The sequence below is a fragment of the Gossypium raimondii genome, chromosome 9 (genome assembly GCF_025698545.1).
Source record: "Gossypium raimondii isolate GPD5lz chromosome 9, ASM2569854v1, whole genome shotgun sequence".
Classification (NCBI taxonomy): Eukaryota; Viridiplantae; Streptophyta; class Magnoliopsida; order Malvales; family Malvaceae; genus Gossypium; species Gossypium raimondii.
Genome location: NC_068573.1, coordinates 6789606 through 6808756, shown reverse-complemented (window position 1 = coordinate 6808756; position 19151 = coordinate 6789606). Strand labels below are relative to the sequence as shown.

At 30.0% G+C, this 19151-nt stretch overlaps 1 protein-coding gene across 1 annotated transcript; it reads right to left on the bottom strand.

The window, feature by feature from the left end:
- Window positions 1-10360: 10360 nt before the first annotated feature.
- On the bottom strand, window positions 10361-12148 carry LOC105798273 (AAA-ATPase ASD, mitochondrial). Its single transcript, XM_012628274.2, has one exon. The coding sequence runs from the start codon at window positions 12016-12018 to the stop codon at window positions 10468-10470; it is 1551 nt and encodes a 516-aa protein (XP_012483728.1). The 5' UTR covers window positions 12019-12148; the 3' UTR covers window positions 10361-10467.
- Between the last annotated feature and the right edge of the window lie 7003 nt (window positions 12149-19151).

The following is a 19151-nucleotide window of genomic DNA, read 5'->3' as shown; positions in this document are numbered from 1 at the left end:
AACAAGATTCGCCATCGTGACTGGAGTGAAGGACTTGACGAAGGTGAAGACAAGCTTGAGCTCTGCGATTGTGGTGGTGAAAAATGAAGCTTTGCATTTGAGTTGTGGAAGGAGAGAAATCTATGGGCTTCGGGGTTGAAATTGGAAATTTTTTAAGGCTTGGGTAAACAGTCCTCAAATTAAAAAAAGAAAAAAAAGCATTAGAGTTTTTTTATTTTTACTTAATTGAGCACTTAAACTTTTAAAATGTACTAAAAGCCTTCAAACCTCTTAAAAAAATTAAACCCTTATTTTTTTTAACTCAATTGGGTATTTAAACTTTTAAAATACATAAAAAACCCTCAAATTCTTACAAAAAGCAATTAAGTCCTTGCTCTTATTAAAAATTAGAAAAAATTTATAAAAATAATACATTTTAAATAAATTATTAAATTTTAATAAAAATATAAAAAATTTAAAATTTATTAAAGATTAGAATTTTTTACAAAATAGTAAAAAATTTGTAAAATTTTATAAAAATAAAAAATTTAATGACCCTAGTTTTTTAAATTAAAGAAATTACGTATTGCAACACAAATGACATATATGCGAAAAATGATTAAAAAAATAAAATCAATAAAAGTTATAGAAAAATTTAAAATGCTTCTTTTGGTATGATAATTTTATAATTTTTTACTGAAATTTATATTTCTTTAATTTTATATAATTTTCTTATGACTTTATAAAATCTTATAATCTTTTATACTTCTATACATTTTATAAATTTGTACGATATTTATAATTTTTATATTTTTACGATTTATATATATATTCTAATTTTAATAAATTTTTAATATTTTAGATTTTTTATTAAAATTTAATAACATTTATTGCTTTTATTGATTATAAATTTTTATAATTTTTTCTAATTTTCAATAAAAGCAAGGGCTTAATTGTTTTTTTTTTTTTTAAGTTTGAGAGTCTTTTTGATACATTTTGAAAGTTCAAGTACCCAAATGAGTGCAAAAAAAAATTAGGGCTTAATTGTTTTTTTTTTTTTAAGTTTGAAGGCTTTTTGCACCATTAAGCCTTTTTTTTAATTGAAAAAAAAGGGTAAAATTGTTTCAAAGTCCCTTGACTTGGCAATTTTTTTGCAAAAATGTGACATGTGGCGTCATAAGAGTGGTTCACATGTCCTGGCAGCTCATGCATTAACGTCGTTAGACTCAAGTACCTTTTTCGAAGACGGAAGCAAAGTACAGGGGCACAATAAACATTTAGAAACTTTAGGTACCACATTGAAAATTTTGCTAAAGAAAAAGGGACAATATATGAAATTATACCAATATATAATAATTCATTTCTAAAACATATAAATAAAATTAAAATTAAAAACAAAAATACAATACATATTTATACAGTGGTGGAACTGGGCCCATCAATGGTAAAGAGATAGAATCATGATTAGAGGTGTGCATGGGCTGGGCCGGGTCGAGTTCAACTAAAAATTTAGGTCCATTTGTTAAGTTCGGGCTCGACTCAGCTTGCCCATATTAATTTTTATATTATTTTTTGTATAATTTTAAAATATATATAATACATAAAAATACTAAAAATATCAAAATAAATATTTCCCAACAAATTGAAAATAAAATTAAAAAAATATGTATACTTAAATAACACTAAGATAGATGCAACTTAACAAGCAAGTGCCTCTAAAAGAATAACAAAATTAAAATAAAATAAGTTTTATACAATATCCAAATAATAACAACAAAATAGTAGCAACATAATAGTAAAATTGTAGCAAAATAAGGAGAAAGCAATAAGAAAATAATATTAAAAAAATTTATCCTTTAATGAATTCGGGCTGAGCCAGGCCCAGGTCCGACCCGTTTTTTAAACGGGCCTTATTTTTTTGTTTAAACCTATTTTTTGAGCATATATTTTTACCAAAACCTTTCTACATTTCGAGCAGGTTTTCGAGTTGGGCCATGAACAGGTCTAATCATGAACAATCAGATATAACAAAAACCAAGCTTTGAAGCTTTTTTGGGCTGAGAGTTTTCCTTAATTATTTTAAATATTTGTATACTTTTTAATAATTAAATTTTTTATTTTTTAATATTTTTAAATTTAAAAAAAAGTTATTTTAGTAGCTAACGTTATAAGAAACAATAAAAGCAATATTAAAACATAATTGTAACTTCCAGAAGAATTAAAATATTATAAGAAACAATTAATAAATAATAAAATACAATTTAAAACAATTAATTAAAATAAAATTTAACAATAAATTTTAAAAATAACATAATACAAATATTTATTATTATTACCAAATTTCGGAGAAAAGTAATAAAATGTAAAATTTTATAATTAAAAGTTATCCAAAATCTATATTTACTAAAAGGGTGTGAAAATATATTACTATATATTTAAATAATGATATGTAAAATTTTAATTGTGATAAACAAGAATTAAAGTATTTAAATATTGAGAAAAACATATAAAATAAACATTAATAAGGGTTGGAGAATAGTTGAAAATGAAAAAGGTCAAATCATGCTATTAGACCTTGTACTTTGTGTAAATTATGGATTTAGTATCAATACTTTAATTTGATCAATTTTAGTCCCTATACTTTTCAATTTTGAAATTTTAGTCTTAACCCAGTGATAATAGTTAAATCTATTTGGTTAATTGATGTTATTAGTCCTGTATTATATGTAATGTTATAAATTTAGTCCACGTTCACTAATTAGATCATTCTTCGTGGTTATGTTTTTGAATTTCAAAATTTTAGTCTTAAAGCAAACGACACTCGTTAAATTTATTAACTGTTTTTTATGAGTAATATGTGAAAATAAAAAATAGACATAGCATTGCACATGTGATAATATGTTTGACACATTTTAAAAATAACAAAACTTAACTTAATAAATTTAATAGTTATCATTTGGTTTGAACTAAAATTTTAGATTCTAAAAGTACGGAACTGAAATGACCAAATTAAAGTACATGTACTAAATCCATAACTTACATAAAGTACAAGGTCTAATAGAAAATTTTGACCAAAAAGTACTTAATTAAAATAATAATAAAAGTTTAATTTACCCGTATAAACTCTTTTAGAAGCTGGGAATATATAATATTAGGAATATATCAAAATTTAAGATATATTAGATTAACTAATCAAAATCTCAAAATTTTTATTTTTGTCAAAAATTAATTTTGATTATCACATTGTTAATTGTTTTATATATTTTAAAAAATAGAATCATATCCATAATTTGATAGTAGTTATAGAAAATCTTTTTTTTTAAAATTATTAAAATTTATTTTATTATTTTACGAAAGAAAATCTTTAATTTATAATCTTTTCATTTGTTTCAATTTCTAAAAATATTAGTCAATTAGTTAGTATCGACATTGTTGCCGGTACAAGAGGATGTAGGTTCGAATGTGCTGAAGCGCATTATCCTCTTAATTAAGGATTGAGAAATGATTATGAGTAGTTCTAGACATCGTATTAAAAAATAAAAACCAAAAATCGTGATGCTGCACTCATAAAAAATATATGACGGTTAAAGACATTATTATATATTTAGCATCATAATATTTTATTGATACTAATTTTAATAAAAAAACATAATCTTCTGTCATAATGTTTATGAATTAGATTTTGGAAATTTATAGATTATTTGTAACAATTATTAAATTAATTGTATACGAACAAATTTAAATAATCTATACAACGGAAAATTTTAATAAAAATTAGAAACTTATACAAATCTAATTAACTATTTTCAAAATACCAAAAGTATCCCTATCAACTTTTTAAATACTTAAATTACCCTATTAATTCTAAAGACTCTATGTGGAGTTAGACTTACTCATGGGTCGGGTCACCCACCCGGACCCGCTTGAAAAATGAGAAGATTTTGATAAAATATGAGGCTCGAAAAATGGGCTTGGGTAAAATTTAAGACCCGTTTTCTATATGGGTCGAGCCTTGGGCAAGACTTTTGGCCTGATCTCGGCCTAACCCGAATATAATACATTATAATCATATGTGTTAAATAATAAATATAAATAAACCCAATAACAATTAAACCCATTACCCAAAACCTAAAAACACACTTATCGAACTAAATAACCTAACCCAAAATATAAAATTTTAAAATTATATTTAATACAATAAAATATTTATTATATTTATTTTTTTTAATGTAATAAAATATTTATTATATTTATGGTAGTTTTTTTTAATACAAATATTTTTAATATATTTTAATGTGTTAGAAAACTTTATTTTAACTCTTTTTTGTGCATTTAGTGTATTATATATATATTTTAAAAATATTTTAAATAAAAATAATATAAAAAAATTAAATATGAGCGGACTAGGTCAAGCTCAAGTTTACCTTTTTTAAATTGGTTTGGTTTTAGACAAAAAATAATCCCATTTTTGGGCTGAGTTAGACCCAAGATTGAAATTTTGATCTAGATACTTTGTGTAGGCTCAGCCCGACCCATGAGTACATTTATATCGAATTGATTTTATATTATACTTAGCATATAATCTCTACGAGATTGATCTTATAATAGTTTAATATAAAGCTAATTTTTATTGATTTCATATTTTTATAAAATGATTATATTTCAATTTTAAAGCTTTTTCTGCTTGAATCAAATTTAAAGTTTGAGATTAATAATTTTTAAATATTATGAATAGTAAATTATACTATTATTACTGTGTAAAATGTAATGATAAATTGAATTTAAATGTAAAATGTAAAGCTTGAGATAAGTACATTGTTAATATAAACCCAAAAATTGTTTAAATGCTAAATAGTATATACAACACATTTGATTTTTTTATAATGACTTAATTTATCTACAAAGTCTTTAGATGTTTTAATTCAGAGGTTATATTTTTATATATAATTTATAAATATTTAATGATTTTAAAATTAAATTATCTCTTATAAAAAAGTTGAAATGAGCAAAAATAACGATTTAATAATTAGCTTAGCCTTTCGGGGAAAAAATATACCTTAGTGTTGCCCATTATAAAATATTACATTACCCACTATTACTATATAATTGAATCATACTAACTTCAATAATAATAGAACATGTTTTTTTTTTTTAAAGAAAAAAACATTATAAAGAACTACTTAGAGATGTACCTAAGCCTCTTGGGAGGCGTTTTAAAAAATTGAAGGCCACCATTATTGCCAATAGTCATTTTTGTTAGCCTACCAGCATCTTTGTTGTATTCTCTGGAAACATGATGAATCGACTAATGCACAATTTTAGCCATTAACAGTTGGATACTTCTAACCAAACGTAATTCGAACCCTTTGTAGAACTACTTTGTAAAGCTTTTACCGTCTCTTGACATTTTGAAAAAATTATCAGTCTGTTGAATGCTCTATTGAGTGCAATAATCAAACCATTCCAAATACCCCATAATTTCTGCAGCAAGATAGAATAGATTCCCAAAAACCAATTATAGCCAAGAATCCAACTCCCGTGCCTATCTCGTAAGACCCCCAATCGTGGCAAACTCGAAATCCTCTTTTACTGCACCATCAGTGTTAAATTAAATTCAATTCTCAGATAAAGGTGGGACTAAGTTTGAAACTTGCCATTTAGATACATTTACCTTATGGCATAAGGTATATTGTTTAGCTCAAGGTATATTGTTTAGCTCAACTGTATGAAACTTTAACCAACTCCTCGACACTCCACGTTATTCTCTAGAAAACAACTAAGTTATGATTCTTCCAAATACACCATGCAACCATTCCAAAGAAACATTGCCAATCCATCCCTTCCAATTGCATTCTAAGTTTATTTTGTAAGTTGGCAACTAACCAATCATGCAAACCCCCAGACAAAAAAGCATTAAACTTGTCTGTTGGTATTCTACAAGACCATATATCTTTACTTGCAGGACTATCATGAATGATGTGTAAGATATCTTTAGAGGCCCATCCATGAAAACCACAAGAATCATCCGACCCAATCCCGCTCTTTAAACGCTTCGAATTTGTAACATCCCAAAAATCGGGTTAGTAATTGAGGGTTTGAGTCAAATGCCAAAATTAAGATATTAATAATTAAATAAAATATTAAAATAATAATCAGAATTAAAAATTTAGGGGAGGAAATTAAAATTAGGTGCTTGATAATTAATTAAATTAAAACGAATTTTGAAAGAAAAATTAGATTTGAAAATAATTAAGGAAATAAGCTTTAATTTAAAATAAAGACCTATTTGAAAAAAAAAAGGAAAGAACTAGAAGGGGAAAAAAGCGAAACAACCTAATTTTTAAAAATAAGTTGCTTATTTAAACACTCCACTGTCCTCTGCCCTCTCATTTGATCTCTCATTCAAAATTTTCCCCAAATCTAAATATGAGTGTAACAACCTGTTTTTCAGTAGTGACAGAACATCGATTTCAGGACCACAAATTTTCATCTTGTCAGCCCATAAATATTATTATAGAATATTTACGAAGTCATTAGAGTCGTATTAATTTTTGGTTAAGAAATTTCAACGTTTAGATAGCTAATTAAAAAAATAGAACTAAATTGAAAAAGGTGCAAAACTTAGTAATTATTGCATTTAGATGATCAAATAGCTTAATTACTAAATGAGGAAGGACCTATGTATAAATTAGCACCTAGTTATTGTTTTTGGACGGCAATTGGAATGAAAATGATAAAATAACATGTGTTTAATGACAATTTTGTAATTAAATCAAAATTAAAACAAAGTTAAATGAAGAATAAACATTTTCTTCTTCAACTTGCCGAAGCACAGGAGACTCAAAGCTCTGGTTTCATCTCCCTAGTGCATGTGAACTCAATTCTCACCTATTTCTTACAATTTTTATGTTTTTGAGATTGTTGCAACTAGGTCCAGCTAGCCTGTACCTTCATTTTTGAATTTGTTAAAAATTTTAAAAGTTGACATTGATGAATATTGAATGTTTTTTATGATAATTATGTGTTTGAAGTTTTGACTGTGGTAGTTGGTTGTTTTGTGAAGTGATTTTTATTAGATTTTAATTTAAGGATTAAATTGTTAAAATGTTAAAATTTCAAGGTTTTATGGTGAATTTGAGGTATAATTGGGACTTTTAAGGGCCTAGATTATTCTTCTATAAATTTTACTTGAAAAATGGTTAATTTGATGGTTTTTGGGTTAAAGGACTAAATTAAAAAGTTGTAAAAGTTAGGGCAATTATGTATTTTGAAATATAAAAGGGTATAAAATGTAGAATAAATTGGAATATGAAATGTAAGCTAATAATTTGGAAATTTTACATTTTAGATCAAGACCATGTTGATTTACGTGGAAAAAGGGAAAATTGCAAAATAGTCCCTAAAATTTTGCAACTATTATAATTCAGTCTAGGTAAGTTCGTTCGGTTTGTAATTTAATATTTATATGAATTTTATGATGATATGATATGAAATAGTGGATATTAATTGTTTAATTGATGATATAAAGTTGTTTGGAAAAATGTTATTGAATTTTGGTACTTTGGCCGGATGAAAGCGAAATATAGTACAACTAAATGACGGCATGTTACATGGGGCTGGAGTGGAGATTGATGTGGTGTGTTATATATATTTTCCCGAGTATACCTGGTTTAGCATTTGTTGCGAACTCTTGTGTTATACTATCCTATTCAAGCGTGTTATGGGGGAGGATGTATAGCCTACGGGCTAAGCACTTATTGCTGAGGCGTGTTATCAGTTGGATTAGCTCTCATGAGCGCTTGGCGTGTTATTGTTTGGATTAGCTCTTATGAGCGTTTGGTGTGTTTCGGTTGGACTACTTGTGTACTCGTATCTGTAAGTAGTTCATTAGGTCGTAAATTATTGTATTATAACTTGTTTAATGACTTTGAATGGCATGACATGAACTTGACATCTTGAATTGACTCCGTTGTAGACATGTAAGTTTTCCTAGAGATTATCATCTAAGCTTTGGATTGAAATATGCAGTTCACCGATTTGCAATTGTGAATGATAGGAAACATGTATTGTTGAATCATTTTTTATTTGATTGTTATATTTACTTTGATAAAATTTATTGTTTCTATCGATCGAACTTACTGAGCTTCAATAAGCTTACTTGTGTTAATTTCTGTTCTTGTAGATACTTTTGAAGGTTGGATGATCGGATTAGCACTCAAATCACACTATCCATCCATTTTCGGTAGTTTTTGAATGTTTGTTTTTGATTATATGACATGTAATAGGCTTGTTTTGTCATTACTTTTGTTTTGGTATGTAAATATATTAAGAGTGAGCCTAAGTGCAAGTTGATAACGTATTGTGATATATGTGAATGATGGAAAATGTCTTTGGTATGAACTTTTAGCATATGTTTAACTAATAGATTATATTGTATTGTTGTGAATTGAGGTGCCTATGATATATGTGAATGATCGAAGATGTTCGTATGGCTCACACGGCCGTGTGTCCAGCCCGTGTGGAATGACCCAACCCGTATGGCTCCTGAAACTTGCTCCAATTTTTTGATTTTCGCTCTATTTGCTCCCAAATGCTCTCCTAAGTATAGAAACACAATTTAAAGGAATAGAAGCATATAATTCTCCATTTTAAATCGAATGATCATCCAAAAACACATGAAGAAACATGTTACTTTTGGCATTTATCAGCCTCTACACAGATATGGAAACTGGGGAGCAAACCTTTTGTATAAGTTCGACTACCAAATTTTTAACTTCTTTAGTCATTTTCAACAACTAAATGAAATAGTGCAATTTTTAGTCCGATTTGAGATCAAAGAGAATTGAATCCGATAGGACATGCTCTTCGGTGAAGACTTAGTCTCCAAACAATAAACACAAACAAATTAAAGACCTTGTTAGCACCCAGTAATCAATTACACAGAAGTAGAAGAAGTGACACTTCTTTTAGATGGCATTTCATATTTCATATTTTTTCATGGGAACTTTTTTTCTATGATGACTATAATTTACATGATGTTATTTATTTATTTACACCACATAGGCTGATAATATGGTTTATGGTATAGGAACTGAATTATGATTTTTATTTTTGTTTGCACTAAATTGGTTGATAATATGGTCTATGATATATGAACTTTTTACTATCATGACAATGGTTGACAATATGATACATGCACATTAGTTGACTATCATTTTGGTATAATCACTATAACAACCATTGGTTGATTGTCAATTTTGGTATTATTTTGGTAATGCAATTAGTGATTAAGTCAATGCAATTACAATTTTATGGCAATGCAATTATAGTTTCAAAGGAATGTAAGTGGCAAGCATGAGTTCACCATTTATTAATTAAAATACCAAATAAGAATAGAGTACTCTTTTATTTAGTAAAATTGATTTTATTAGTAAACTCAAGTGAATTAGAAATAACCAACAATTACAAGAGATGCCAAATACAGATACATCATCTTAGCATCTCATAATAGAGTAGAACATAAAAATGAAATCGTCATTTACGAAAAACCCACGAAACATCTAATTTCCTTTAAAGCACAAAATAAATTTCTTTTTAGTATGTACAAAGTTGCATGGCAACTCATTGTTTGTATATTCTATTAAAGAATCGCCTCAATACAACATATGATCACCAATAATGTAAGCCTAAGTTCCACCAATATGTCAATTAGATCGATAGGTCTTGATCATGATAACTAATTATACTTTATTGACAACAATTACAAATATCACACATACCTAATTAATTCCATGATTCTGACTGCAATCAACAATCTTTGGTATCATGCTCACCTCATAATGTTCCAAAGATAGTTCCATAAGTTTATAGATATCATGAACAACCTTCAATATTTTTAGCATAAAACCCCATGTATCCTCCTATAAATGCAAGAATGGATGATATATTTTAAAACATCTTCTAATCAAGGGAAAATCATACCAACATGAAAATGTTAGGTTGACACATTTAATGAAGAAATCTATATAGTAAGCATTTATATGTTTTCCTTAGCAAAATTTAGAGCTAAACACTATTATTGATTCAGGAAAACTTTTTCCCTTTAATATTCTGTACGAGAAATGAAAAATATTAAGAACTCCGTAAGGAACAAAGTCGAGGCGTAATGGTCACTTATATCTATTTCTGATCACAGTGTAGTGTTGAGATCAAGGCAAAGACCACCACACGTTACAGTACGGGCATGCACGTCATCCAAGTTGAAATATGTGTAGGAAATCGTCAAATGCCCAACTCCTTATCACAAAAAAACATGTAGTTCTCATCATTCCACGTTTCTTTAAAAGTATTTACTTTAAAAAGATTTTATATTTTGCAAGTATTTTTAATTTAAATTTAAATTTTATACTAAATTTTTATTTTATGTCTAATTATCTAAGCCAAACGGCAGCAATAAGATCCAATGAATTACAATGATCAATTCATATATTAACGGGGGTCTTCATCCACCTTTGCCACACCTTTCTCTTTGATTTCTTTCACATCTTTACCGCTTTCTTCCTTTTCTTCTTTCTCAGGTTTTTGCCTCTGTTTTTCTTCTTCTTCTTTCTCCGCCATTAAACGAGCTTCATCCTCAACCTTCTTCTTTGCTTCCTCCTTAGTATCTTTAAGAGCTTCCACCAATCTCTTCAAACAAGTTTCCACATCGTCATAATCTGATTTCGGCATCAAATTCTCCGCAACATCAGCTGGTGTCATATTTGTTTCCCCCAACAATGATTCGATTTCTCCGAACAATGAATGAGAATCAACCTCCAAATAATTCTTCGCAAATACCTTGAATGCATCAAAGCAACAATAAGACAGTTCAATGTGTTTATCCATTCTTCCCCTCCTTATCAATGCCGGATCAAGCTTCTCAACATAGTTTGTTGTAAAAACAATGATTCTTTCACTCCCACAAGACGACCAAAGTCCATCTATACAATTCAAAAGTCCCGATAATGTAACCTTACTCTTCTTTTTCTCTTCTTTTTTCACCCTTTCGGTGACCGGATCCGAGGGCTCGTCTTCGTTTCCATCTTTCTCCGTCTTCTTACCCCTTTGGCCTGTGAGATCGATAGAGCAATCAATATCCTCGATCACGATAATCGACTTGCTTGACGTATCAAGCAAAAGCCTTCTCAACTCCGTGTTTTCCTTCACTGCAGTGAGTTCGAGATCATAAACATCGTAGTCCAATAGGTTTGCCATTGCCGCAATCATCGATGATTTCCCAGTTCCCGGAGGACCATAAAGGAGATATCCACGTTTCCAAGCTTTCCCAATTCTGGCATAGTAATCTTTCCCTTTGCTGAACTTGTTCAAATCGTTCTTGATTTCCTCTTTCAATTTCGCATCCATAGCCAGTGTATCAAACGTCGCAGGATGTTCGAACAGGACGTTGCTCCACTTGTTGCTTCGGTATCCGTCCCAGTTCTGGCTCGGATTATTCGAATAAAGCTTCCGTTTCCGGTTTCTCGTTTCGATTTCCTTGCCTTCCTTCATAACATGGCTAATATAAGATTGAGTGATCAATTCTATATGGCGTTTATGAACTGTAAGCTTGTAAGATTTCTTTTCATCGTCAACAGGGTAGATTGCAATCCGTGGTGTTTTTGAAGGAATTCTGTTTGCAGACCACCAAAGTTTAACCCCTTGAAATTCTTCAGTAATTTCTTCATTGTAATCCATGCTAAGGATTACGGATTGGCTACCTTTCACAACATCGGCCTTGAGACGCTTGGCCGATGCCGTTGACTTGTCGCTGAGGTAACTTTTGATTCTGGAATAGGCTTCGCTGCGCTTCATGCGTTCGCCAGTGAACTCATCAAAAGTAATTTCGACATAAGGATATGCATATCTCACAATTCTATTGAAATACTTTTCGAAAGAGACTTGAAGCTGGTGAGGGAAGAACTGTTTAAAAACGGTATAAACAAGCATCAATGTTGCCATTGTAGAGCCTAAATGAGACCACATTTCTCCCACCATCGCCATTTTTTCTGTAACTCTTTAAAGTTACTTGGAAGTGTTTTTGAACTTTGATAACTGCTCTATATATATTGGAATAGAGGACTACCTATGACTTGGTGTTTAAGGTATAATTTCCTATATGATTCATGCTGATAGTTTCCAAGCAATTTCCAGAGTAATTTCTAGGTCGCCAATAATGACCAATGGCTTATCAGATAAAGCAATTGGCGATGTGACTTGAGTAATGCATTGCAGAGTCAGCGAGACAGTCATAGGAGATTTTATAAGAGTTTCATGTGAATTTGATGTGATTAGGTGGCGACTTACGTAAGAAGGAAATGAAAACATTTAGTCGGTGACCATTTTTATGGTCCTCTTTTTGGTTAAACCGGTTGACCCAATGATGTCATGCTGCTAGATATCACAATTTGTTAGAAAAATAACTTATGCACGGTAGAATTTAAAGTTTTCCATAAAAATTGATGATATTTACAGTTTTAAATTTCATCAAATTGAATATTTGTGTTTTCTGAATTAAGGAAATTTGCCAAAATTTGAATCTAGTATTTAAACATTTTTGACTTTTAATCGAATGATTTTTCTTTCTATTTTCAAACATTCAATGCTTAGAGAGTGAGTTTTATTTAAGAAGATGAAAACGAGACTTTCTAAGTCTCTCTGAGAAAATCTAAAGCTAATGTATTCAATCTCAAAAATTGGAATTTTAATTGCCAATGAATATGCAATTATAATCTCACAAATTTTAATAACAAGTACTCACGAAAAATAGAATTTAATTGAGTGGGTTTTATTTAATAAGTGTTTATTTGACTAATCCTCAATCTTTATTTATAGAGAAAATAATAAGAGTTTTAGTAGAACAAAATTTAACTGAATTGTAATATTTTACGAGGAAACACGACCCCCACAAGGAGTGTATATGAAGGGGGTAGCTAGGGGTGTGAAAAAAATTTTAAACCGAAAAAATTGAAGTGAAACGAACTGATGTTGTTTTTCGGTTTAATTAGTTTTTATGCTTGGTTTATTTGGTTTAATCAATTAATTTTCGATTTTGACATTTTAAACCGAATAAATCAATTAAGGTCATAACTCATAAAGCAATAAGCTTATAACCTATTTATATACCCAAACTCAAATTTAAACCTTAAACCCAAATACTCATTAAAATCAATATTTTTAAAAGCTGAATCCATTAAAATTTAAAACTCAATACCCATTAATATTTAAAACCAAAATTGATAATTTAATTTTGATCATTTAATATATAAAAGATCAAATTGATATATACCCGTTAACAAGAATAGAAGACATGAAAATGATATGTTGACCATGGAAGAAAATCATTTTTTAAGTTCCTTAAAATTGTTTGATTTAATTTTAATATTTTATAATAAAATTGAAATAAAATTAAAAGTAATATGTTATACCAAATTGAAGAAAGAAAACAATTATGTAACAACTCAAACCCGGCCTAAACGTTAGGATCAAGTCTGAAGAGTTACATTAACGTTATTAGAAAAACTAGCTTTTATAAACACAGTAAAAAAAAAAACGTCTAAAATATTATAACATTCCTAAAAACCCAACCGATAATTCAACAATCTTAGAAAGTCCTAATGCAAATAAAATACTAAAATTACAGATAACATAAAAGGTGATAAAGCAGAATGACCGAGCTTCCATTACACCGACCTGATCAAGACTGTGAGTTACCTATAATTCCATCAACAGAAAAAATGAGTTTATAACTCAGTGTGTAACCGATATAAATTCAATTAGAAGTATAAATATAATAGTATATTCCTAAACTCGTGTTCAAATCAGAATCAGAGGATATCCAGTACAGTCTTAACCAGTCAAAGGAATATCAGAACAGTTCAAGTTCAGATACAGACCAAATAAAAAACAGATGCAGTTTTTCCTACCCCCATCCTCTACACACGATCTCCGACCAACCCAACACACCATTAAGAGAATTTAAATACCCATCTAGCCCTACACACCACATAATGTTGGTCTGACATGTTCAACGTGATTGTAGACTAGCTGCCAGATCAAATTATGATAAGACACCAGATTCACATATAAATTGTAGCTTAGCCACTGAACTAGAACATATCACTTCCTCTTTTACAAAATTCCCACCCAATGTAAATGTAGATTACGAATGTCAAATATTAAGAACGTATACATAGTTATGCAGATACAGTTCATAGTCAAGTAGTATAGATCAATATCATCAACAGTCATCCTAATTAGTATGCATTTAGATAGTGAATTATTCAGTCTCGGACCATTAGATAACAACTTATACGGTTTAAATCAAGTCATATGTACACTACAGAGGCCTACTCTCGCGTCAAACGACGCTTACAGCCCCAAGGATAAATCTCACTTTTGATCCACACGCCCGTGTGAGTTTACACGGCCTAAATGACTGGCTTGTATGGTTTACACAGCCTGACACACGCCTATGTCGCATGCCCGTGTAGTCTTGAATCGCAAACAGTGGGTCACATGGCCTGGACACATGCCCTTGTCTCTAGCCCGTGTGGTCTTTAATGACAAACAATGAGCCATACGGCCTACCACACGACTTAACACATGATCGTATGATGCACACGACCTACCACACGGCCTGGCACATGGTCGTGTGGCGTTGATAATCATGGTTTTCAGAGTCTAAATTTTGCAAAGACTCGGGTTTTTAGTATGCACCTGATGTAGTTTTTGATGTAAGAGTAACGTAGAGGAACCCCGGACCCTAGAATGACCATCCAATAACTAATTCAACAACTATTCTCAATGAACACAAGAATTAACGTACAAAACTAAATCTTATGTCGAAAAACTTTAACATGACCTACCTACTCGGATTTCAACACTCACCTCGTATGCAATTGTGAAAATGGAACTAACGTGTTGGTGAAACAGAGAATTCGAGTAGCAAAATAATTTCAACCAAAGAAAAAAACCAAAAACTCACAGAATGAAAAGAATTTACGATAGAACTTACACAGAGATCTTTCAACGACGCAATGAACAACGTAAAACCCTCAATTACTCCCGGTAGCCACTTTACAGACATATCAAAAAGAAAAAAAAAGAGAAGGAAATAAAAATGAAAAAGGGAAGGAAAGAAAAGAAAGGAAGGAGAATGGAAAAGAGAAAAGAGAGAGGGAAACGTTAAATTCTATTTTAACTACCGATAAGATTTCTAACATTTAGCAAAAATATTCCTTAACGCATACGTTGAGAGTCAAATATAGGATCAAGTAGAATACAGAAGCTTAACTAGTGAACCAGCAGACTCATTCTTGACACCAATTTACATAGAATTAAACTTATGTAAATAGTTCAAGGATAGATATTAACTTAGAATAAAATAACAAAATTTTCCAAAGATGCGACTCAAACCCCTGACCTCAAACACATAAACAGTAATACATAGCCACAAAAACAAAGATCTAATTACAACAAAATTCAACAGTTAGACATTCAAATTTTTGGGGCGTTACAAGTTATATGAAAAAAATAAGTGAAATAAAATTATAAGTAAATTAAAATTTCTTTTTCCAACTCAAAAAAATCTAAAATCCAAAAATCTAAAATCGAAAATTTTCGGTTCATTTTATTTGGTTTTGCTCCTTAGGTCGGTTCGATTTATTCGGTTTACATGGATAATTTAATTTATTTGGTTTTTGGTATAAAAAACCCGAACCAATCAAATGCACACCTTTAGCGGTAGTAGCAACACTCTTTTGGAACTAGGGTTTTGCCTCCCCTTCCTTCTAAATCGGGGCTATTAGGCCTTGTCATGCATCGGGTTAATTATATGTGTTATATGGTCTTTAAACTAACTCATATAATTTGTCTAACCCAATGGATATATTTCCTAAACCCAAAAATATTATTTATTCATTTAATTAATTAAATTAATTAAACTAATTAAATTATACCCTAAACCAACCCAATTTTAATTCCGTTAAAGTCATGTCAACTTTACCATACTAAAATCTATGAGCAAGTTAATTTGATTAACTTGTTCTTATGAAACTATTATGACTTAATTAATTTAATTTCCACTTAGAACTCCAATAATTTAATAACAAATTAATTAAATAACAATTCAAGAAATTAATTAATTTTTGAGTCAATCTCTTGTTCATATTGAGAAAATGTATTCATTGTAGATAGCGATACATGCGATCTATTTCTGTAGTTCGTCATTTCACATTTTTTTAATATTTTTTTAATGCAAACTATCAAGGTTATATTGAACTAGTGGAAAGACCCATTAGACATATATAATTAGGGCTCAAATAATTTGTGATTAGGTTTCGACTCTTCGTCTATTAATTACAACATTATTTAATTATGTGATTCCACTAAAGTATCATAATTAAGGTTCTGTCCGATGTTCTGTCAGTCCAAACAATCATACTTATATCCTCTTGCATTACAATCTGGCCATATAATGCAACTTAATATTAGTCAAATCTTAAGCAATAAAAAAAATCAATATTTGTTTATACATTTTACTTTAAGTGAAAAAATCATTAAAGACAATCATATAAAAAATTAAATTAATCATATTAAAATATTTATTTAGTCAATCATATGAAATTTACAATTAAATAATGATGGAAAAATTACACCAAAAGCACAAATCCTAACGTTAATCCTAAAACTAAGGAATGTTGAGTTATTTTCTAAAGTAACAAATATCACTTTACTATTCAACATCTTCTAATTTCTTTCGGTTCCCAAAATGAGCATGGGTTAAGGTTTGTATCAAATACAACCATCGAATTTAGAAAGACACAAAAACCCAAAAACATGAAAATGAGACCACCTTTATTGGCATCATCAAAACCTTATAATATTGAGAGAATATGGGTGAGTCTCCTATCCCAAAATTTTATTTTATATAATAAACTACCTCGTTAATCCTCTTAAAATATTGTCATTCCTATTTAATCGGAAAGATGACTGGGCATGTAATGTGATCAATCCTAGTTTAAGTAAACCATTATTCAAAGGCCAGAAGCATGGCTTCCCCACGTACCAAGCCCGCTTCCCTTGAAAACTAAGGTCTTCATCTCGCTAATCTCTATCGTTACTGACACCTCGTGCCACTTCGATGGCACTATCAACCGTTTCCTCCTCCGCTTACTCGACTCCCAATCCCCTACTAATCCCAAGCCCACCAACTCCATCGCTTCTTCGTTGTGTTTACATATATGTACTCCAAACAAAAACACGAATGATAGAAATGATTTCTTCTTTCCCTTTTAATTTGCAACTGGAAGGGGAGGCAGTGCAGGGAACAAGCTCAGAGTGTCGCGGGGTTTATCGATGGTGGCTACGGTGAATTGCATGAACAAAATGGGAGCCAAGAATCTCTACATAATTTCAGTCAAAGGAATCAATGGGTGTCTCAACACTCTCCCAGTTGCGTCGGTGACATGGTCATGGCCACCGTCAAAAAAGGAAAGCCTGATTTGAGGAAGAAGGTGTTGCCCACCGTCATCGTTTGACAATGTAAACCTTGGCGTAGAAAGGACGACGTCTGCATGTACTTCAAATGTGAAAAACAATTCCTTTGTTTCCCCATCTTTATGTCTTCAGTTGCTTCTTTTGATAATGGGGGTACCAGATTTTGATTTTGGTTGCTCTTTAATGGGAAGCATAGAGTAAACGAAAATCACCAGTTTTAAAAAGCATGATGTCGTTCTTTATCTATCGCATTGTGTTACTGGTATATTTGAATTAGTTGTTACCATGTAAAACTAATATTTGTGTTTCATTGTGAAACTTAGTTTGGGTTATCTATATGTTTACAGATAATGTTGGTGTTATTGTCAATCCCAAGGGAGAAATGAAAGGTAAGCCAACCCATCATCTTCATTCTATTTTGACACACCTAGTTAGAATAATATTTGCTTATATAATTGTGGGGTTCCAAATGGAGTTTCTGGTTCTTTTGCTTTTGCAATGTTAGATATGAAATTCGAGAATATAGTTAATTCTATTGTTTGAAGTATCATGTTGATTTCATGGTTTGTTAAGTTCTGGAAACAAATCATTATTGAGTTTTGTAGCTAGGTATGTGTCTTTTTTACTCCATTAATGCAGTTGCAGCTGGAATGGGAGAGTGGGAAAGTAATGCCTTTGATGCCATTATTTTGATAATCAATTGCCACATGGATGAAGTTACTATATGGCTCTTTTACTTGACTGCCTCAAATAGAAGTTAAGAACGATGAATTCGACGTTCTTAAACGAAAACTTTGCCAGTCTTACTAGAAAATGCCTACTTATCGTAGTGTTTCTTAACCGGAGATAGCGTAGGCACCAACATCACTCACCATCTAGCAGTCTAGGCTTGCAGAGTTGGGTTTGAAACATTGAAGGTGATGGGACTTATTTGCATTCATCCATTCTTTGGTGGAAAGGAGAGAACAGCGGAGGAAGAAGAGCTAATGGGTGCATTCTTGGCGTTTGTTCTGAGAACAATGTTTTGCTGGAAGACGGTGTTATCCTAATGTTCGGACCACGATCACAAATTATTGAATGTGAATGAATGAGCGCTTCAAAAGTACTTTTGAAAAAAAATCTGTGTTAAATAAGTTGTTTTTGGCCGGAATTTTTTATTTTCTAAAAGTATTTTTGGAAAGCATTTCTGAAAAGCAGAAGTTAAAATTTTTCGCTTTTCCTGTTCCAAAAATATTTTTGGTGCTTAATTACTTTTTCATCCCTCCAATAACATAGTATTTTTCTTTTTTTTCTTGGTGCTTAATTACAAATGTATTAAAATCATTAATTAAAAATAATTTTTTTAAAAATACTAAATACAAATATTTAATGGTTATATTTAAATATTTAAAATATAGTTTATATATTCTAATTAAATTTTATAAATAATTAATATTTATTGCTTAAAAGATTTAAAATTTATATTTCATATATTAAAATATTAACAACAAGTTATAATATTTTTTTATATTCTTACTAAAATATAATAATATTAACTAATTTAAACATTATTTAAATGCATATTTGTTACTTGATAATAACATGTCTAAAATGGACATTTTATTTCTCAAAAGCATTTTTTGACAGCAATGCTAAAC